Source organism: Solanum stenotomum, chromosome 12 (genome assembly GCF_019186545.1).
Source record: "Solanum stenotomum isolate F172 chromosome 12, ASM1918654v1, whole genome shotgun sequence".
In the NCBI taxonomy this organism is placed as follows: domain Eukaryota; kingdom Viridiplantae; phylum Streptophyta; class Magnoliopsida; order Solanales; family Solanaceae; genus Solanum; species Solanum stenotomum.
In genome coordinates, this window is record NC_064293.1 from 19781877 (window position 1) to 19806136 (window position 24260).

A 24260-nucleotide genomic window follows, 5' to 3' on the forward strand; every position below is an offset into this window, starting at 1 on the left:
CCCATGTGGACCACTGACGGAGTTCTTGAGATGTGAACCATTCTAACGCCTCCCCACTGAGGCTTCGACTGAACAACCTCATAATTAATGCATCATTTTTCCCGATACCCACAAGTTTGTCACAATAAGCTCGTAGGTGAGCCATGGGATTGCCAATACCATTAAAGGTTTCAAATTTTGGAATTTTGTAACCTTCGGGTATTTCCAAGTCAGGGTGCATGCAAAGATCCTCATACTTAAGTCCTGTTATCTTTCTCGAAGATTGGACACTTTTTACTGCCTCGGAGATGGCATCCTTTATAACATTCATTTCTTGTTCACGTTTTTCTTCTCTCAACCTCCACTCCTTCTCCATTTCTTCATAGTGATTCAACTATGGTTGAACGGGAAAGCTAGGACATGGTTCAGGGATTGTATAGGTTGGTGGAGTTTGGAATGTTACGGAAGGGTATGCGGGCTGGCTAGGCAAAATACGTGGATTATTGGAGATTGGGGGTGGGATTTGATAGGTTGGTGTGAAGTTTTGGGAGTGATTAGTGTTCGGTGCTTGGTTCTGATTTGGTAGTGGTGGTGGTGTTTGGTAAGAAGTGCTGGCATAAGGAGCGTTGGATACAGTTAAGTCGATGGTAGGAGGGTTAGGAGTGGGAGTGATGGGTCCTGTGGTATGGGTAGGGAAATAGTTGGGTAATGGGGAACTTAGTGATGGAAAATGAGGAGGAGGTCTTCTAGTTTCAAGGGGGGTTCATTCGATGCAATGGCCAGTTTGGCCAGATCTTTGGTCTGTTGAAACTCTTCCTGCATGTCTGCAATTCGTTGCCTTAACTGAGAGATCAACTCACTCTGATCAGCGAGTTCAGCATTTCTGATGGTTACATCCACTATTCCTATTTCTTCAGAAGTACCAGTCATTTTGCTCTTGCCTTTCTCCAAAGAATGATCAGGGAAGGATGGTATGATTGCTTTAGATCTTGTAAAGTAGGGATGGTCGGCCAGCTTGATTTCAACACAGATCAGTTTTTACCTATAGAGAAGAACAACTCAAAAGACATATGTGTTAGTTTTTATTTTTAACGAGATATGCAAGTAAGATGACATAAAAATAAACACACAAGTGTCATTTTGCTTCAAGCAGATTAATCCACGAAAATATTTCGGGTGAATTTGAGGACTCAAATGGAAAGAAATCTTTTTTGCAATTGAATTGGAAAGGTCGACTTGAATAGAATCCTGCTAATTTCTTCCACTCATATGTTTTTGTAGGTTGAACTCTTTAGAATCATTCACTAATAAGGGAGAATAAAAATTAAAAAGATAGGGACCGAGCCTTAAGTAGGCTACCTACGTATCCACCAAGGAAATCAGGCCCAACGTAGTTCGAATTACATAACATAACCTAAACCTACCTTTCCCAAAATTGATAGAAAGACTAGGCTCGAAAAGAGCTTCCTACGTACCCCCTATGGGCTTAAGTCTCGCGTAGTTCTTGATTACAATAAAATCTAAAAACAACATGACAAACATAAGAAAAGTGTTACATAAACCTAAATCTACCCAAAAGCTTCTTTCCTTCTTCTTCAATTGTAGGGTGACAATCTGGTGCTCTCGTCATCTAAACCCTCTTTTGTTTTATCATTTCCCCTCATGGAGGAAGCATTCCCAAAATTTAGTTTCTTAATGTCCCGTTCAATTTTGAGGATCCTTGCAGATACTTTAGTGATATTAATTATCTCTTGATCAATTTTTGCAATCTTTCTTTTCACCGAGGTTGTTTCCATGTCAACCTCAATAATTCTCTCTCGTAGCATCCATTCAGTTTGGTCCAGTATTGCAAGTCTCATTTTGGCTGCAGCTATCCTCTCTCTAGTCTCGACAAATTTTCTAAACATTGACTCTTTAGTTTCTAACCAAAGCAATGGGTGGGATTGGTGCGTTGACACTTTTTCCAGACATTCTAGCAAGTCGACCTTCCTGTGACGAACGAATAAAACTTAGGAGATTTTTAGAGTAGACGGTTTATATATTTCTGAAAAACTTGGACAACACTTCAGAAGTAATTTGGACGGACTTTGATGTTGTGAATTTTAATATATGCTTAGAGCTCTAAGAAACAAGAGTGGATTAATTCTGCTTTAGACAAAGTAACACATCACATCACAACACAAAGCAATCATATCAGGTAGCACAATTTATATCGCGTCCTAAACTTGTGACCTTTTTATGCCAAACGTGCGCCTATCGAATTGAAGGATGTATGGCGTCATTTGAAACATTCCATTGCCCCAAAACTCAAATTTAAACAAGTTTTACGAATAAATTAAATGGGGATACATAATAAGGGAAATGGGATACAAAATATCAGTCCCGCGCAGGGGTTCAATCCTAATCTATGCTTCCAAGGAAAGATCATATGTCCTTGATTTCTTGTCATCTTCGAATGTCCACGCTCTTAGATGCTATGATAATTTGATCTTTTTTTGACTCGAACAAATGATTAAAACTCAACCCCAAGAGACAATGGTTCGCTAAATGGCGTATACATCCTTCAAATTTAAACAGATAAACATGATTGTCTTTTATTGACCAATGGGCCAAATAGACACAAGGTGGACTTCTAGTGGGCCCAAACACGCCTTGGGTGTTGGGTCAACTTAGTTCAAATGCGCTAAATTTGGGATTTGGTTTGGCTCTACACTAGTCTTGACTAAGAGTGGGAATTATTTGAAGTGGACTAGTGACCCAAGCGGACTACTTGGGTTGGGACAGTTAACGATCGTTGACTATCCAGTAGCCAACTACATTCGTCAGGGTATCCCGAGAACAATTTGGTTAACGAACGACTGTGGCCCGCATAATCGTTCTTTAAGTGGAAAATAAAAAAAATAAGCGTCATTTGACAAAATATGTCATGTCATGAATGCAACAGTTTATAACAATTTAAACGCATTAAGCACAAATAAACAATTCAGCAATTAATAACAAATAGTTAAATAGTCAAATCTTATGGTTAGAATTTAATTAAATCCCAAGCAGAGTCGTTATTTCTGTTATGCCGTAATTTTATTAATCTTTAGAAAAATCACTTTTTAAAATGTTCTAAGTATAAAACAATTTGAGAAAAATACTTAGAAAAGAGTCGTCACTTAATTTTTTAAAGAAATTAAGAAAACTTATAATTTTCAAAGATTTAAACAGAAAAAATCATTTGAAAATACTAAAGAGAGTTCGAGGTTCAATTTACACTTCGAGAAAGGTTTAAGCATTCGAAGTGTCCGCTAACATGCGGTTGACCTGTGACTTGACTAAAATATATTTGACTATTTTTAGGAAAATAACGATTTAATATAAAAAATAATAACTTACAATATTTGATTAACTTTGAGAAAATAATTAAATAAATGACGCATTTTATATTATTCTATTGTTTAGAGAAAGGAATCCAAAATGGAACATTTGACTCGAAAAAAGTGATTAGAATATTAATAGAATTAGATTAATTAGAATTTATTTGATTCAAATTTGACTTTAACAAAACTAAGATTTTAGGCAGAAAGATGGTATAGACTTGTTCAAAATGGGTCATATTAGACAGTAGAAAGTTAATTGAGATTTTGCCTTTACATGTGTAACAACATTAACAACAACAAACCAAGATAGCACGATACTCAAAGACAATAAAATACAAGCAAAGCCAAACAAATTCAACAACATATAAGTGAAACCAATTCAAGACGAGGGACGATAAATAGACAAAAATAATCTAAAACAACTCACTCGAACATGTAATCTAACGACTAAAACAGGACAACACCACGTTCGACTTGACAGAAAAGAACCTAGGTTCATACATTACCATACTACTTGAGTTCAAGCTGAAAGAAAACAACACCTAATACTTCACTAAATATATGATTAGCTAAACTGAAATAAGAGGAGAAGAGAGGTCACATTTATCGGAGCAGCGACTGGAACGACGAGCTCGAAGGTAGCGATTTTCACACTTATGAATTTCGATAAAGAGAAATAAAAGCTTCGAAAAGAAGATAAATTAGAACTTAGAGTTGGTCTCCCCTTTTTATTAGGGATCAAAATGAATGAATATATAGATGGAAATTAAGGGGAAACCGGGTGAAATTTTCGAATTCAAAATTTGAATTCCTTTGCCCTTTTTTTGAAGACAACAATAGAAAAGATTTTAAAATCCCCTAAAATGGGGGAAAGGGGACGTGAGGGTGGTTGGACCCTACAGGCGAGGAGGACAACGATTTTTCTCTGGATTTGCCGGATTGATGCGACTAGTTGCTGCTGGATTTCAATTTCGTTGCTCGGTCACGCATTGCTGGGTGTGTTTTCTGGGTTGTCACGATGTTCTCGTGAAGAAGAAGAAGAAAACTGAAAGGGGTCGGTTTGGATGTTGTATGGGTATTTTGAATTGGAATTGTGGGCTGTAATATGGTTGTTGTATTGTTGTTGGACTGGAAATTATGAAGTGGGCCACTGGTTGAAATTGATTTGGGCCAAGAATAATGGGCCAAAGTTTGGCTTAAGATTGGAGGTGTAAATTGGTTAGGACTTGAAATTTAAGAAATAGCCAAATTGAGTTTAATTTAGAGAATGTGACTAAAACTTAAATAAGACGAATTAATATTAATTAATTAACGAGCTTCTTAATTTTGACGAAATATAATTATTAATTTAATTACAAACTAATTAACTCGAAATTATAACTATAACTTAAGGTAAATTAATAAAATATTCAACTAAAAAATGTAAAAATCTTTTGTGATGATTTTTGAATATTAATAAAATATACTAATTGTATACATAATTATATAAAACACATATATTGTTTAAAAATTATAAAAATGACAAAACTCACATAAAAACATTTCGAATTTCATAAAAGCTAATTAATTCAAAATTTATAGCCATCACTTTAAAATACACTAAAAATATAAAATCTTTTGAGATGATCTTCGAATATGTATAGGATATACTTACTTCATACATAATTATATAAAACATATATATTATTATAAATTATAAAAAGTGATAGACTATCTTCTTTTTTTTTTGACAATTTATGAAACTAATTATTTTAAATCGCTTGAAATTGAAGAAACTTGATGATTAATCTATAATGTGGAGGTCCAAAATTGGGTGTCAACAGCGTCTGCATCATAATAAGATGCAGGCCAACTGGCATCAGTACATTGAATGTACGAGTATGAGAGCTGGAAAGCTAAACAACAACTTAAGCTTGAAAGGAGTACAAAGGAACTCTTACCTTGGCTCTGTTCAACTCATGAATAACCGAACTCAATATAAAGCAATAAGACACATGCAATATATAAAGCTTGTAAAACAGTGTAAACAACTTAGTTCGTTAAGGATAAAACGATAACAAACTCAACTTTACTTATATAAAAGTAATATAACTTTTGTGGGAGATTCTTTAATCGACAACCACCACATGAGCCCTAGTGATGATACAACGTTTTACCTCACGTTGCCCAAGGACCATCCTATACCTTGCCGTGATATAGGACCTTACTTTACTTAGTGGATCCACTAGTTTAACTTACGTGATCATCTAAAAAGTATGACCCGTTAAATCCCATGTTTGGCTACATGGTTCTTATGGAGAGTTGAGTTAATATGAACTCGCTTCCCCAATTCGGTGCTCAATACTACTTCCAAAAATACTTTGGCTCATAAGTGTTTTAAACACAAACTTCTTTCTTTTAGTTTGAGATAATTGCTCAAAACTTAGCCCAAAGGCTCTTTTGGAAATCATAGTTTCTTTCTTACTTCAAATGTAAAAACATTTATAAACTTCTTTGGGAATACTTAGTTCCCTAATAACTTTTGAGAAATGAACTCAAATCTATACTCTTTACTCAACTTGAAATTCTATACCCTTTACTCAACTAGAAACTTGAGCCTTAAAATGAAGGTAAAATGTTCAATAAAGACTCTTGAAAAAAAACTTTAAAGACTTGCTTCTTAACTTTTAAACTTGACTCTAACTTCACTTGACTTGGATCCTAACTTTCCTCGAGTTGGATTATGAATTCAAAGTGTATGATCACACGTTTATCGATGAGTTTGGGATGTTAAGATATACCTTAAAGTATAGGAAACAACTATAAAACATAGGTACTTTACCAAGAAACATGTATGAAAAAGTGGGAAATGAAAGGTAAAGGGAAGGATTGGCGTCCTTGGCGCTCTAAGAGGCGCGGGGCGCCAGCCCTCAAGCTTCAGAAGGGCCTGCTAGGCGTTCTGCCAGGCGCGCCGCCCCAAGGGGAAAGTTCAGCGTCCCTTTTTGGGGTGCGCTGGCTGGCGCGACACCCCAGCCCTTTTCCCCTAAAAATCCAACTTTTTCCCCTTGTTTCTTTCCAACTCTAAACCCTCTCAACCTCAAAGGTTCCAGCAGCAAACACTTAGAATCATAAAGACCCTTAATATACAATAGATTCAACTCAAAATCACAACCGGAAACATGTACTAAACCAATAAGAAACTTCAACAACACAATCACAAGAATTCAACAACCACAACAAATCTTTCTCAGAATTAAAAACGAGTTTGGCGTGTGGGGGAAAGAACCAGCCTAACACTATGATCTCACATACCTAGTAGGGATCACCCCCGACGATATCCACGATGATCTTGACGAAATCCTTGCTTCTTCTTCTCTTTCTCCTCTGCTTTCTCTCTTCTCTCCAAAACCCTAACTCTCACTTTTAAAAAGGGAAAACTGATTTAAAATCAGTCTAAAACCTTAATATAACCAAAAGAAGTGGTTAGGGAAAAGACCAATTTACCCTTATAAATTCGGACTAAACTGCCCTGTGCGGCTGTGCCAACAGCACAACTTCCAAAGGGCATAACTCACTCATACAAACTCGGAATCAAGTAAACTCGGCGGTGTTGGAGAGATCATTCCAAGGGCTTTCCAAACATAACTGGAACTACAACTAACTCATCCTGAGCTAGGAGTTATTACCGTTCAAAGTTGACCAAAAACTCTTTTTTTTTTCATACTCAGCAAATTTCCAGATTTTGAATTTTTCAAAAAAATGACTAATTTCAATTCCAAGCTTCTTCATAGTTACTTCAAATTGCAAGACATCACACATTTTTTTCATTCAAGTGTTTCAAGAGATTTACAATCCTTAAAATACAATTTGATTCCAATTTTGACGGTACATGAATTGCATTTTTTTTCATTAAAGTGTTTTAAGAGATTTACAATCCTTAAAATACATTTGGACTCTAATTTTGACGGTACTCGGGTCACATTTTTTCCATTCAAGTGACATCTTCTATTTTTTTCAAAGATTACTCCAGTTTAAAAATTGTCTATTTTTAGTTAATTTTTTAAAACTTTTTTAGATTTATAAAATAAGTAATTCATAATTTTTTTCCCATATTTTGCATTATTTATACTATTTTAATTTATTTTTATCATACTTTTGTGTGTCTTCTATGTCAACACTAGTTACAATAGCCCGTATGTGATACATGTAAAATTAAGAGAGTCAATTAGATTTTATATGATTTTTAAATATTTTAAGTTGTTAATTATTGTAAGTTATATTATTTTAACATATATTTTTTAAAGAAAATAGATGCTACTACAATTATCCCATTTTATCTGGTATATATGAAGTTTTGAGAGTTAACCAATTTTTTAATAGGTTTTGAACTATTTTAAGTTGTTAAATTTTAATATATTTAATTTTTTTAATTATTATGATTTATAGTACCTTTAACGTAATTTTCAAATAATATATGTTACCGCTTCTGTTTTAATTTATGAGGCACATGTGAAATTTTGAGAATCAACCAAATTTCTTATATATATATATATATTATATTGAGTTGTTAATTATTATAATTTATAGTAATTTTAACGTAATTTTCAAATAATATTATTAGTACTATCTTTGTCCCAATTTATGGGTACATGTGAAAATTTTGAAGTCAAACAAATTTTTAATATGTTTTTTAATATCGTAAGTTATTAATTATTTGGACAAGTGAAAATTTGAAAATCGATTAGATTTTAATGGATTTTTAAAAAAAATATCATAATGTTAATTATTAGTATAGTTATAATATAATTTTTTTTTTAACTTGTAGATACATAACAATTAACCTGCAAAGATTTGTAGGAAAAGCAAAAATATACATGTTTTAAATGAATAGGCCCACAAACTTAAATAAAGTAGTACTAGTAATAGATAATGAAACAAAATTAAATAAAGTATAATACATAATAAAGATTAAATTTCAAAAACAGCCTCTTGAACCCACGTGGCCATCCACGAGAAAATAAAAAATAAAAAGATGCAGCTTAACACCCTCAGGAGAAATTTAGTAAATTATCATAACAAATAAAGAAAGAAAAGCAGGGAAGAGGACTAACCTTTATCCTAGAAGATGGGGCATTTTGTTATGCTTCGCCCAAGAAATACATCATTTGGGTCACTCGGGCCTCATTTTTTTAACTCTAAGATTAAGATGTCTTCGTGTATATATACACTACAAGAAATGTCATTTTGTGACAACTTTTTGTGGCGACATATACAGCTGCCACAAATTTAAGGTTATTTTGGTAATTTTATATGTTGCCACAAAAACTAGTGGTTTTAGTGGCGACACCTACTGTTGCCACAAAAAATAGCATATTTAGTGGCGATTCAACTCATGTCGTCACAATCGGTACTACTTTTTTTCGCTAAAATTTAGTTGAAAGAATACTTGTGGCGACTTTATATAGTCGCTGTAAAAGGGTAATTATGGCGACTGTGTCGCCACTATTTATAGCAACTATTTATGTCACCACTAAAGATGAGCTTGTAGAAGTATGAAAGAAAGAAATCTTGAAATGTGAAAATTTTCTGATGTCTTTCTCATTCCAATGTAATAGATTTATACAAGATTATTTGGCTACAAGACAAATAAATAAAAGAATATTATTGTACGGTTGTCTATCCTAGTAATGGATAAGGTTCAAATTGCATAACAAACTATGTACTGTGATATATACAAAAATTAGAAATTTCTAGAATGGAAATTGGTATAAGTTGAGTTTGGGCTGAATAGAATATTTGGGCCAAACTTGCTGCACTTCAAGTTCCTCTCAATACTCAATTGATTCTAATTAGGTCCAAACCTCAATCTTTGCCAAACAAACACAAAATGCTCCCGTTACTCATTCTCTTGAACATATCTGTCATGTTCCTCTATCCTTTGATCAAAAAATACAGATGGTAAGGATTCATTCTCAACAGAGCTTTTGTAGTAACCTTTTATGTGGCCGCTATGGCGACAACTCACCAAACTGCATAAAGGAAAGGTCATTAATAACCAAATTCGAGCAGAAGCCAACATGAATAGTAAAGGAGCAAACCTTAAATACGGCCATTTGGTTTCTTTGATCAATCAATCAAGAAACTTCGTCAACACTTACTTTGAATACTTAAACAAAGCAAGAAGGAAGACGCTACAAATCAAAAGCTAACCAATTCACGTACAATACGGAGAAGCCAACTACAAAAGATTTGAATTTATCTATTTTGCTAATTTCAAAAAGAAATATTGTGAAGAAGATTAGAAAAAACTACCGTGAATCTAAAGAGGAACAATCCAGGAGTGAAACGACCGACCTCTTTTGCAAACCACCGCTTGAATGAACCAATAGAAAGCAAGAAATCAAAATCAAAGCTCACCTGAACTCTAATAAAGTGCAAAGGAAGGAGAGAGCAAATGTTTGAAGAAGGAGGTGTCTGGCGGTGGCCATACTTGCAGAATAAAGGATCAGTGTAAAGAAGCTAAAAATGACACACTCCAATTCAATGTTTATTCCATCAAGCACACATGTTGACGGAAATGCGTGTGCTTATTCACTCTTCTTCTTATGTAGTAAAAAAGGAAGAAGTAACTTTCGTGACCAAAAAAAAAAAACAGAATGAAAAGAGTTGATGAGGTCATTTCTAGGAGATGAATTGATCATCGTTTATGGGTGAGTTCGGCAAGCAGAAAATTAAATTTCGTCTTCACTAAAATAAATTCCTTAAAAATGAGAAAAATATACAAATATAATTCAACATCTACAAAATTCTAAATCATGATCAATCATTTCATATTTAGATTTCAATTTTTTTCAAAAAACTACTTAACAAAGCGTACTAAATTAACATAACCACGGTAAAATAATTTACCGAGTATATATAATTAACCCTTGTTGATTGCAACTATATTTACAGAAGATGTATAGCTGAATTTAAAGTATACGTAAATACAATTATAACTTTTAATAAATAGCTCACAATTTCAAAGGTACAATATATTCAATACTAAAGTCTAAACATCTTAAATGTTGAATTTCAATCCCTATAATGTGAGTATCTGTCAGTACTTATTGCAAACAGAAAAATAAATAAAACCGTATTCTATTGAGGCTAGTGACATGGCAGTTAGTTAGGATGTTATAACTAACTTATAATTAGTTAGTGCTAGCTTGTCATGATAGTAAGTAGAGCAATAATTAGTTGGTTAGAAACTATTGTATAAATAGACGTGTACATCATTGTTGTAGATACAATTTCAGTGCAATACAAAGCTTTCCTCTTCTTCTCTAAACTGATTTCTCTAAAAGCTTCTGCACTGTTCCAGCTCTAAATCCATGGTAGCTGAAGTTTACATGGTATCAGAGCTTACGATTGCTTGTATACACTTCCGCAATCGTCTCTCTCTTTCATCATTATTCGAGTAAACGATCCTTTTTTTTTCTGGATCTAAGTATCAATCTTCATCAATGGATGATACTCCAGTGCCGCCTATTGATCATAATGATCCGCTATTTCTCCAATTAACAGATACCCCTGAAATTACCTTGATTGCTCTTTAATTGACCGGCACTGAGAATTACGCCTTATAGAGCAGATACATGAAGATAGCTTTACTGGGAAAGAATAAGCTCGGTTTTATTGATGGTAGCTGTGCGAAATCCTCATTTACTAGAGTATTGTTGAAACGATGGAAAAGGTGTAATGCCATTGTATTATCCTGGATCATGAATGTAGTCTCGAAGGAGTTGCTAATTGGCATTGCGTACGCCTCAGATTCACAAAAGGTTTGGGAGAATTTGAAGGATAAGTTGACAAGGAGAACAATGTTCGCACTTTTCATCTACATAAGGAGATCACTTTTCTCACTCAAGGCACCACTGATATATCAACTTATTTCTCCAAGCTGAGTGATCTGTGGGATGAATTTGATTCCTTAATTCCTCCTCCTACCTGCAATTGTGATACCTCAAGGATATTTACTGAGCACATTCAGAAACACGAGATTTTTCAATTCCTCACAAGATTGAATGATTCCTATTCTCGAGCCAAGAGTCAGGTATTGATGATGCAACTTTTGCCATCTTTGAATCAGATTTATGCTCTTATTATACAAGAGGAAATTAAGAGATCTCTTACCTCTGTCATGCCAGATTTGGAGATAGCTGACACCACTGCCTTAATGACAAACAAACCAACACCTACCTACAGATCTAAGAAGTTAGATCTATACTGTGATTATTGCAAAAAGTCATGCCATACTAGAGCAGTTTGTAGGAGATTGCTTGGTCAATTCAACGACATGAATCAGTACAATAGCAACTCTCAGCCGGACAAAGGAGAATTTCAACCTGACAGATCTTTCCATGATAATAGATCTAAGCTGAAACATAACTCCTATCCAAAGGTTGTTATGAATTGTGTAGCTGAGGATTCTCCACCACAAACTACCACTCATGAGGCAGTTCAACCTATTTTCTCCCTTGAACAGTACTACCATATTCAGCAGATGATTCTCAGAGGGTCGGATATCACAGTTAATGTGGCCACAGCCACCCTAGCAGGTCCTTCTAACTCTACTGAATCAAGCTCAGGTATAATTCTGTCACTATTATCTAAATTGAAGCAAACTCAGTGGGTGATAGATACAGGTGCAACTAATCATATGGTGTCCAACCTAGATGTCCTAAATGAGCCACAACAATTATCTAATATTGGTCAAGTACATTTGCTTAATGGTAAAAAGTCTGACATCACACACAAAGGTTCAGTGCATATATTGCCAACACAACAAATTCATGATGTCCTTTATATACCTAACTTCCATTTTAACCTGCTATATGTTTCCAAGCTCACTAAGGAGTTGAATTGTATGGTGGCTTTCTGTCCTGAATTATGCATATTTCAAGATCTTTGCAGTGGCAAGGTGTTGGGGACTGGTAGAGAATCAGGTGGCCTTTATTTGTTTGGTGATGTTGCTAAGTCACTACACTCATTCACTTCAGTCTTTCCTAAAGCTCAAACTGCTGTCAAAGACACTGCTACACTCAGCATTTGGCATAGAAGACTTGGACACATGCATTTTGCAGCCTTACAAAAGATGAACAAGTTTCTACATAGTGGCCTTGATAAGTCTTGTGATTTATGTCATGTATGTCCTTTAGCTAGACAAACCAAGTTACCCTTTCCTCTTAGTACTACTCATTCTAAAGTTGTGTTTGATTTGATACATGCTGATGTATGGGGGCCATATAGAATGCCAACTACTGATGGAAAAAGATTCTTTTTAACAGTTGTGGATGATTTCTCCAGACTTGGTTGTTTTTGATAAATTCTAAGGATGAAACTTTTCTGATGCTTAAAACTTTCTTTTCAATGATTCACACTCAGTACAACTCTAAAATCAAAGTTCTTAGAACTGATAATGGCTCAGAGTTTCTTAACTTCTCTATGCATAATTTTCTTATTGCACAAGGGACTGTTCATCAAACTACATGTGTCTATACTCCACAACAGAATGGAGTGGTAGAGCGAAGACATAGATACATACTTGAAGTAGCTAGGGCCCTCAGGTTTGAGGCTACCATACCTCTATGTTTTTGGGGTGACTGTGTGCTTACAGCCGTGCATATTATCAACAGGCTTCCTTCATCTGTGCTAAGGAATAAATCCCCTTTTGAGTTGTTTTATCACACTTCCCCACTTTTTTATCATCTCAGGATTTTTGGATGTTTAGCATATGCAGTAAATGTCCAGAGGAGGGATAAGTTTGCTGCCAGAGCACTTCCTACTGTGTTTATGGGTTATTCAGCCACTAAGAAGGGTTATAAATTGTATGATTTGCATTCTAAAAGGTTCTTTTTTAGCAGGGATGTTGTTTTTCATGAATCTGTGTATCCTTTTAAACAGATGATTCCTAGTAATGATCCTATATTTCCTGTCATGGACTTTGCTAATGATGTTCCAGTAGACCCTATAGTCCTTATACACGTTGTTCCTCCTCCTACTGCACCAGTACATGCAGACCATCCAGTAGTTGTTGTGCCTGAGGCTCCACTAAAAAGATCACAGACCTAAGTCTACACCCAAGTGGTTTACTGAATATGTGGTTAACTCTTGTATATATCCTATGTCTGACTACCTGAGTTATGCTCTAATCTCTCCGGAGTATGCCACCTGCCTAGTTGCTCGCACCTCTGAAATTGAACCTAAGACCTATCATGAGGTTGTTCAAGATGACAGATGGGTTTTTGCCATGAAACAAGAGATTGCTGCTCTTGAAGAAAATGGTACCTGGGACATTGCCGATCTTCCTCCAGGAAAGAATGACGTGGGTTGCAAATGGGTGTTTAAATCAAGCATAAAGCTGATGGTCAGATTGAAAGGTTCAAGGCAAGGTTAGTTGCCAAGGAATTTATTCAAAATGAGGGTCTTGATTACCAAGAAACCTTCTCCCCAGTTGCTAAGATGGTGACTGTCAGGTCTGTCCTAGCTGTTGCTGCCTCTAAATATTGGCATATCTATCAAATGGATGTGTACAATGCCTTCCTTCAATGTGATTTGGTTGAGGAGGTTTATATGCAGATTCCTTCAGGCTTTCTTAAAGGTTCTTATCACAAGGTCTGCAAGCTAAAGAAGTCTTTGTATGGATTGAAACAAGCTTCCAGGCAATGGAACCTGAAGCTCACTGCAGCTTTGCAGGATTTGGGGTTTGTTCAGAGTCATTTTGACTACTCTTTGATCACACTCACTGTTGGTTCTGATGTGGTTGCTGTTTTGGTCTATGTGGATGATCTTATGCTTACTGGTTCAAACATTACACTCATTCAATCTACCAAATCCAACCTTCAGAAGAAGTTTAAGATGAAGGATCTTGGGGACTTGAGATTTTTTCTTGGCCTTGAATTCTCCCGAAATGCCTCTGGAATTTTGTTGAATCAAAGAAAATATGCCATTGAGTTAATTGCAGATTCAGGGCAAGGGGGAGCTAAACCTGCTTCAACTCCACTGGACTTCAATCAAAAACTTACTTCCTATGAGTTTGATGTAGCCATAGGAAGCACAACAAATGATAAGTTACTGATTGATCCAGAGAGGTACCAAAGACTAGTGGGAAGGCTGCTATATCTCACTATGACCAGACCTGACATTGCTTACACAATGCAGGTTCTGAGTCAATTCATGCATAAACCAAAAGAATCTCACATACTTGTTGCTATCAGGGTGATTAGATATATCAAGAATGCTCCAGGCCTTGGCTTGTTTATGTCTTCAACTACATCTCATCAATTATTTGCCTATTGTGACTCAGACTGGGCTACCTGTCCCCAATCTAGAAAATCAGTCACAGGCTATATGATCAGGTTTGGATCTTCCTTGATTTCATGGAAGTCAAAGAAGCAAGAAACAATCTCAAGGAGCTCAGCTGAAGCTGAATTTAGGAGCATGGCATCTATAGTGGCAGAACAGGCCTGCTCAAGGAACTAGGAGTTTCAATTGTACAACCTATTGATTTGCATTGGTCTGAAGAATGTATTCTTGGCATCCAGCTTGAGGGGGAGTATTGAGGCTAGTGACATGGCAGTTAGTTAGGATGTTATAACTAACTTATAATTAGTTAGTGCTAGCTAGTCATGATAGTAAGTAGAACAGTAATTAGTTGGTTAGAAACTACTGTATAAATAGACGTGTACATCATTGTTGTAGATACAATTTCAGTGCAATACAAAGCTTTCCTCTTCTTCTCTAAACTGATTTCTCTAAAAGCTTCTTCACTGTTCCAGCTCTAAATCCATGGAGTAATCCATGGTAGCTGAAGTTTACATATTCTTGTAGGAGTTATAGCAGTTTTAATTTTTAAATAAAACAACCCAGGTTCGAGTTTCTCAATTACCCATCGATAAAATATCAACATATTTACGTACCAAGTCTAATAAAGCAGCTCATATATACCAAACTGTATTGCTAACAAGAAAAAATGAACGTTCTGACAATTCAATATTATAGACATACATTTATACACTAATGTTTTCAGATAAACAATAAAATGCAGCTAATAGCAGAAAGTTGACATAGACTCTAACAAAATAAAGACTCCTATTGTAGCTAAAGAAAAATATCACCTTTAAAAGAAAAAAGTTTTGGAGACAATTAAACACTGATTCCAACTACAAGTATATATGTAAGTGTTGATAATCACACATCTGCTCCCCAATTGTCCTTGTATATTTTCCAGAAAAGATGCAGAAAAGTACATGAAACGACATGAATATTCACAATTTTAATCAAAGTACAATTCCTAAGTTCGTCAGTTTGAGCAAAATGAGTTTTTTACACTCATAGGAGAAGACCTGTGAATCAACTTGGAGTCGTGTCCCCTTCTCGTATAGTTTTTCACAGTACAGTAGTGTCCAAAAACATATACAACAGAAAAGATAACAAAGATATTGGCATCAAGCTTCAAACTTAAAGCAAAATTCTGAAGCTATTCGAGATTTTCACCAAATGATGACCACCATATCACCCTTCTGCCTTAATAAAATGTGTAGAAAGTAGTTTCGTTACTCCAATTCCCCTGTGGGTTTCAACATGAAACAGTTCTTTCAACTTCTCATCACTTATTATTTGCCTCTCGTCAGATGGATCCTTCAAGGTAAAGAAAGGAAACTAGTCAGACCATTAGATAAAGCAAAAGGCTGAAATTGGGACTGCAACTTTTGTCACTCAACCAAACATTAGCTTTCTCAATGATACTCAAAAGGAAATGTTAAATGCTTATTGGCACACACAATGAATTCCTAGTGTTCTTTCTTCGTATATAAGAAATTTGCATCATGTTTTACATGCTCATCTAAACTTCTTTCTAGATGCAAAGTTAAGTTTCTTTTTGTTTGATAAGTGACGCAAAGTTAAGTTTCCTAGTCACTGAATGGACTCTTGCTTCTCATAATATATACTACGACTCAAAGAAAATAAAACTTGTTTCAACAAATTAGCTAGCAGGATAAAATACTCCCCACTGTCTAAAAAATGTGCTTTTCTACATGAAGAAAGTCTTCTCATCTTACTCTTCAGTTAAATAAACTTGGTGATAGAATAAACAAAATGGAATTCAGGCCATACACAAAGAATGTACCTAGGCCATTATGACGTGTTTAACAATCAATTCTCAAGCAACACTCTGAAATTAATTAATTGACGATGTTTTCTAATAAAAAATAGACCACTGGCAAGATAATGAGGGAAAGTACTTCGGGAGAGGACAAGTGAGCATGAGTTACATTGTTGTATCTAATTTTGCAAAATTCTATACTTATGTTTCAATTTATAACAGCGTCCAAGCCAACTTACACATCCCTCGACTATTTCATTAGGTACCTGCTACCTTCACCAGCACAAGTATAAAGTATCAGATAATTCTGCGAACCAAAACTTAGGTAGATCATAAGAAATAACATGTAGAAACTAGAAACCTTTTTAGGATCTACAAAATCAACGAGTCTATTAAAGGGTTCCACTATACTAGGAGCTCTTTTCAAAGATTCTTCTTTAGAGTTATTCTTGTTAGACTCAACAACATGCTTTCTCTTGTCTGGAATCAGAATCATCTTCATCTGATTCATTTTCTTTAGAGTTGTCACTTGTCTTCTTCCAAACTCAGCTAATCACTTCACTTGCCTTTGTTCTTAGCAGTAGGAAAAATCTTCATCAGAATCGTAGTACGCATTTTTATTTTACTCATCTTCAAAGAATTTACAATTCTCCCCTAGACCTTCCGGACAAGTGGCTATGAAACCAAATGTTAGAAAATTCAGAAAGTGGGAGCACTCTCAAATTCTCTTGAAGATGAGCAGAAAATGATTCTTCTTTACTTCATTCAACTTGATTACATACATGGTTAAACAATGTAGGTATGTAAACGTTTTCTTTAACATGTACCTAGTCTAATACATTTATCATACTACAAAACCATGCATGCATCCTTAAATAATTTTCTAACATATGAACTAAGAAATTATAAATATCATACAAACCAAAAAGTTTTTTCTTCTTCCAACACATGGTTCAATTTTCTAGAATAATCCCCAAAAGCTAGCTCTTGGGGTTGAGCTGGCCTAAGGTCCATTTCTAGGGGTGTCAAAATCAGCCCATACAATCATAACCCGCCCAACCAGTTTATGTTTGGACAGATAAATAATTCACTTAATTTATTAACTTGGCACATTTTGACCTGCTTAGTTCAGCCCAAATTGACCCATGAGAAATTGTCTAAATATTTTTAAAAAGACCATATTTTTATATGGTACATAGTCATATATAGGGAAAAAAGTTTTATCAGGTACTCTAGCAAATTATAAGAAAACATTAAATTTAAAACTTGGTAAGAATTGGGAAGCTTGGGTTATGACCCGGTTTTTAGCTCATTTCAACCCAACCCACTTTAGCCCAAATAATATTTAAGCAGGTCAAAGACCCGCCCATTTATGACATTCTCCAATTCAACCCAACCAACCCATTTGACACCCTTATCCATTTCATAACATAGTATCAAGCTAGACCCATCCTAGATATTGGGTTACCTAATTTTGGCCCCTATGTTATGCTATTGTGTTCCAAATGTTAAGTCATGGACCCTAAGGGGGGAGAGCTGATGGTATGGGTAGTAGTCACTAGTTTCTTTATATGATTTTGGACAGTCTATTTTCTATAGAATTTTTTTACGGAAAGTTGAATTCATTAAAAAAATGCAGGGTAAGCTGCTTACAATAGACCCTTGAGGTCCGGCCATTCCCTAGACCCGCAGAGAGTGAGCTTTAGAGCACCAGGGTGTCCTTTTTACTTTTTGAATTCATTAACATAGTTTTCTTCCATAACTACTTGGAACCGACTTAGTCCTTCCTAAAATCAGACCTTAGAGGTAATAACAGTAGACGCCTGACTGGCTTCATGTGTTTAGAAGATACCAGTAAGCATTACAAGAAAACTAGTTTGTGTAGCAAATGAAAGCATTGAACACCTGTCTAAAACAACCAACATTCAAGTATGTATCTGTTACTAGCAACATTTAATGTGACTAAAGGCAAAAAAAATGAGCACCTACCACAGGTCATAGCGAGAATGACCTAGCTAAAGCAATCTTTAAAGTGAGAAGTAAAGGATTGTAATATCTCCAAAAGGGAAAGGCATAAGCTGAGGTTAATCCAGTGCAGAGATAAATTAGAACAGATACCACAAATTAATCTCTACCTGTAAGCCATTTTGCTTAATGTATTCCCAAATTCTTTTAACAACATTGGGTCGAGACAATTCACTCTCTCCAGTACCAAGGAAATTAATCAAGGCATTAGAAAGCCGGAGTGGAGCATGCATACCAGAGTTCTTCTGCTTTTCCTCTTTCTTTGGCTCATCTGAATCTAATCAAATAAAGGTGAGATCAAGTACACTGTTAACAAATTGCGCACAGCATATGGACAAGAATAGAAGTATAAAACTATGAATGAATCTAAATTTGTTAGCAACAAAAACAATGTAGGGAGAGATAACAACCCTTTACTATTTTTAAAGGTACATCATGGAGCAGAACTGAAATGAAGTAGCAGGAATGAATGCTAAAATGAACATCTAAGAGATTAAAACAAGTCTTTTGGCATAAGGACAGTGGGCAAAAGCAACTTCTGCAGCTGGGAGAAAAACATAAAAACATTGACAGAATAGTAGTTGAAGCTAAGTTATTACCTTCATCCTCCTCTTGCTTCCGCCGCTTTTTGTTTGCTGTAGAATTTACTGAACCAGAATTTGTTATTGTAGAAACTGAATCACAAGTCACAGAGAGGTGAAAAGTAAAAATTAGAAATGCAAGACTTCAAGCATGTCAAGAATTAATCACTCAACAGGATTTTAGTTTTCAAACCCTAAACTAACAAGATACAACATCAGCTATATTACATACATAAGATTAATATTTCCTCAAATAGTATTATTGAGTTACATGCTTACCGCAAGTTGGATTTAAAACAAAACAGCTTACATGAGGAAACATCTATCATTCTTCATCCCAGATTACACTCCTGAAATTACTGTTTCCCCACATATAATTATTGACTACAAGCTAGCCTTGGACTGCAACTTAATTGCACAGAATGATAAATTAAGACCAAACAGTTACAAAGAAATAAGGTGGCCAGTGACCACAATATGACACGAAAACTAGTAGAGCATGTGTACTTTTCAGAAACTAGTATAAGACCATTTTGGTTTAGACAGTTAAGGAGTACAGTTACATGGCAGAACATAATAAGTCAGCAACATACAAACACAAATCTAAGATTGCAGCCTCTCCAGAAACTATGTAATTAATCTGAGAAGAACTGCAGCAAGACTTAATGAGAACTAAGCGTAAGTCTGTAACAGCTTATTTAAAAAGCAGCTCTGTGAAAGCGATTAATGTACAAAATTTTCTAAGTGGGAAGAATCAAGTGTCGTAGTAGAGTTTTACAGAAAGTATCAGCAAACCAAGAAAATAGAGAAGGAAAAAGAAAGAACAAAGAGAAACGTCCAATACCACCATCAGAATCCAAAGGCCAGATATGCTTTGTCAGGGCCTTGTTCATTTCGAACATGCCTATGGTATCCACACCAAAAAGCTCACGCAATGTGTCATCACAGTTTATAATCCGCTTATCTGATGGATTTTTCAAATCATTTTCATTTATATAGTGCCACATCCTCTTCACCACCTTCATAGAACATTTGTTAGGGTTTATTTAGTTCATGCATGTTAATATCCATGGCAACTGGCAATGGAGACTTTAAACAATTAGAAGAGAGAGAGACAGAAGCATGCAGGATTGTCATACCTCTGTCCTTGCCAGTTCAGCTACCCCAGTAATTTTCTGAAGTTGCGGAGAAAGGCTGCATAGTTTGGTAAATCCACCAGCTTTCCTTTTACCAGTTTCATTCTTCTTCGCAGGACTAATAGGATTGAATGTACCATTAGCTCAACTAGTATAGACTAGACTAAATATAGAGTTCCTTTTAAGAGGCAAATAAGTAAAATAAATTTTCGCATACACAATCATGCAGATTTCATATTTTCTCTCCCAATCAGCAGCCAGCATGATCAGATTAATAACTAATCAAATATAATGATACTTATTGTTTGCCGCGAACATTAAAGTTTGAAATTTCTGGGTCAACAGGTTTGATAGAGAGTGGTCAGCTATCAGAATCTGTAATGATGGATCTGTGCATAAACAAAAGAGCGATAAACTAGCTTAGCATCACTAATCAGCAAATATCACCTCAACTTTTTGTTATTATGGTAGGGACTTTTTATGAGAAACTTTGTATTATTAATTTAAACAACATCTAAACTTAAAAGAACCTAGTAATGCAGATCCAGACATGAGTAAAGATGTCACACAACCACCAGAATTAAACTACAGACATGATTCATTCGCCAGCAGTATAGCAGTGACTTCTCCCAGAGAGAAAATGAGAGCACTCTCTCAGCAAAACTAACTGAAGTTCTAGCAAGATAAATTCTCAGGTTATGAAAGGGAAATATAATCTCTCAGGTCACAAAAGGAAGATTCTGGCCCTATAATCTCCTAAGCTTTCTGATTGGGACTACTCAAAAGAAATGAAAGTAAGACTTTCATCACTATTTTGTTCAGTGTCTACTTTAGATCAACCTAATTGGTCTGTAAAATGTCAACTTTAGGTCTATTTAACATTGATGCTCCTCTTCTTTTGCACTTCCCCTGAGAGGTTAATAGGGTACATAAAGGAAACAATGGTAAAAGTGAACATGATAGAGTATTTTTGATTTAACATTGCACTAGCTTTCTTAAGTATTCCTTTTTCCTTTCCTATTTCCTCAAGCCAATCAACCACTAAGAGATTTACCCTTCTGTTCTCTTTTTAATTTTTTGGTTGCATCTGCTTTCACTCTTCATACGAGTAATTAACCCTAGTACAACCAGGTAATTTCTCGATTTCACTCACACTACAGAGAGGTTCTTTGTTTTAACAGCTATAGTTTGCGTAACTTCTTAAAGAGATTTTTATGCTGATTTCTGGAAATATATCGGTTGCACTTGCAGTCATGAGAAAGAATGAGAACAAGAGTAGCTAATGCCTTCCACAAAAAAGAGGATGAACAAGTAATAGTCTCCCAAGCTAATGCATCCAGAAATACTACATTTACTTTTTATCATTTTCTTTAAGAATAAATAGTACTAACAATATGCCATGGCCCACCACCAATCACTATTATCTTACATAGCTACAAAGGCAACATGCATTTTTACAACTCTAATAGTAAATGAGGGTCAAAGTTCAGGCTTCCAATTGAGCAGTGAGTAAAATCAACGAGTTGAAAGAGAAAGCCAATATATCAACAATTTTATTTTATTTTTATGACAAGGGAAACCCCCAGCCGCTACCCTTTGGGTGCGCACAAGGTAAAACCCTCGCTCCTATGCAATAGCTCTCAAACCACATAGGAGAGGTAACCCGCACTAGGCAAGCCCAGTATGACGAGCTCGACCCAGTGCTTTCGTTGGCAAGGAGTTTCGAACTTGAGACCTCCAACGTGGAAGTTCCAAGCCCAAACCACTAGGCCACCCCGAAGGTTCAATATATCAACAATTGGAGGTCAAACGTTTTGTGAAGATGAAGGTTCTAGAATGTAATGCCAGCTGTCAGTCACAACAATGTCAAGATATTAGTTAGCAGTTAGTCAGTTAAAACTGTCAGTAATCTGTTAGAGGTGAGTGGAGTGAATTGATTGTGATCTGTATATATATACTAATGCATGCAATGTAAATGATATGAGAGAATGAAATAACAAGGCATCCAATTCAGTTTTTGCTTTCAATTCCTTTTCTCTCTTAATTCTCCATAGCTACAGCTTCTGTTGAACAAGACTGTAAGCTTTCTTAACACGTTTACACCTCTTCAAGCAAATCAAAACGCAATCTGGATACAGAACTAATATAATTGGTAAATGGAAAAGGAAGTGACAGAAACATAAGGATGAAAAATTGACAGAGATTGTAAAACAACAAAAACATTTTTTAAACAAAGCAGGCAGTAGCAGAAAGACGCGAGATTTCTACTTTCTAATCTCTCTCCCTCTCCCCTCCCCTAATACCCACCTTCCAACCAACCTGAGTCTTTTCATCTTTTCTATAACTCATAGAAATCTTTTTTGGCTACTCTTTAATTTCAATTTTCAAGTGACATATTTAAGACCACAAGATTAAAGAACATTTCGTACGTTCCACATATCTTAAATTTAACACGACAAGATTCGAAAACCAGAAATGCAGAAAGGAAAATGGAAACAAGAACTCTTTAGATACTGCACTATAATCACTATATTCTTGCATGATTGTAATAATATCGTCTTAAAATAGAAGCAACAAAATCTATAATAATATTTGAAGAAGACATTTAAACATAGCTCAGAATTTGAATAGATATGAATGAACACATATTTAGACTCAACATGCAACAGAGAAATACATACTTTTTCTTAGAACTTCTTCGTTTTACTTTAGCAACAGCCTCAGATTCCTCTTCTTCTTCCTCCTCCGGGTCTTCTTCTTCTTCCTCCTCCTCCGGGTCTTCTTCCTCTTCACTCACTTCCGATTTAACTTCCGCTGACGGTCCTTGATCGTTTTCTTCTTCCATTTCTTCCTCATTATTCTCATTTTCTTGGTTAACTTGATAGTGGCTTTCAAGGTAAAGATCAATTTGCTCTCGAATGAACACTTTTCTATCCGATAAATCGATATTGAAGTCCTTTTCGAGCTTTCGCCGGACGTCACTGTTGGTGGTGATGTTGAGGTCTGACGTGCTTAGAAACTCACGCAGCCGGTCGACGAGCTCGTTGTCCGATACCATTTCCTCTGGTTTGGGTAAAGTTAGAGAGAGAGAGAGAGAGAGAAAGAGAGGGGAAATGAAATGGCTATTTAGGGGCTGAGGTGGAGTAAAAGGGCAAAATTCCGTGGATTCTGTGGGGTAACCGTCTACACGTGGGTCTCGAGTAGCAACGAGAAGGGTATTTCTGGAACAATAATATGACTTTTGTGCACCTGAATAATGAAATTAAAATTGAAAATAATTGGTAAATCATTTTCGCTGCTCTAAATTGACAAATTAGTCCTCATGAGCTCGACAATTGGACTCGATAATTCACGTGCTCTAAAAGCGACTGGGCGTTGCCTTTTTTACATGGGAAAATTATGCACCATAACAAACATTTAGCTTATATTATGTATTATAGTTATAATTTAAGTAAATTATAATTTGCGGTTATAATTTTTCAATTCTTGTTATTCGTCTAATTTGTATAATTCGTTTGATTTATATAATTCATCTGATATTAATCCATAATTTATATAATTTGGTTCCTGATTGTATAAATCCAGAATTTGTATATGTTTTTTTTAGCTATTTGTATACGATTTATGAAAAACTCATAATAAGTTTATCATGTTTGTATATTGGCAAGCGAAATATACAAATAGAGTTCTGAAAATTCCTAAATGTATAAATACAATTTTTTTGTATATACTTATCCTATTTGTTATTCACAAGCGAAATATATAAACATACAAAAATATACAAACTGCAATCTCCATAGCAAACGAAATTATACCTATAAAATATAATTATCAAACTATAACTATAAAACCTTATTAGGTTTGTTAATTCTGAAATTTTCCCTTTTTTTAAACTTTACCAAAATGTACAAGGAACTATGCCATAAGACAAACTTGGGCCTGCAAAATTGGACAGGGCTTTCCCGTCTCAAATCGAAATTGAGCCTCGGTACTTATGTTCTTTTAAGTATTACATATTTCGTAAGTTACTTTTGTTATGTATTTCGTT

At 35.2% G+C, this 24260-nt stretch overlaps 1 protein-coding gene across 3 annotated transcripts; it reads right to left on the reverse strand.

Moving 5' to 3' along the window:
* Positions 1-15574: 15574 nt before the first annotated feature.
* LOC125848287 (upstream activation factor subunit spp27-like) lies at positions 15575-23294 on the reverse strand. Of its 3 annotated transcripts, none has more exons than XM_049528132.1 (6): positions 22894-23294; positions 20216-20330; positions 19924-20095; positions 19095-19169; positions 18606-18772; positions 15575-16004 (listed from the first exon to the last, which is right to left on the reverse strand). In XM_049528132.1, exons 1-6 carry the CDS (start codon positions 23268-23270, stop codon positions 15879-15881), a joined length of 1032 nt encoding a protein of 343 aa, XP_049384089.1. In that variant the 5' UTR covers positions 23271-23294; the 3' UTR covers positions 15575-15878. The 3 variants fall into 3 exon arrangements, with proteins under 3 accessions (XP_049384089.1, XP_049384090.1, XP_049384088.1); XM_049528133.1 differs by having other exon boundaries at positions 18731-18772; positions 19921-20095; XM_049528131.1 differs by having other exon boundaries at positions 19921-20095.
* Positions 23295-24260: the final 966 nt, after the last annotated feature.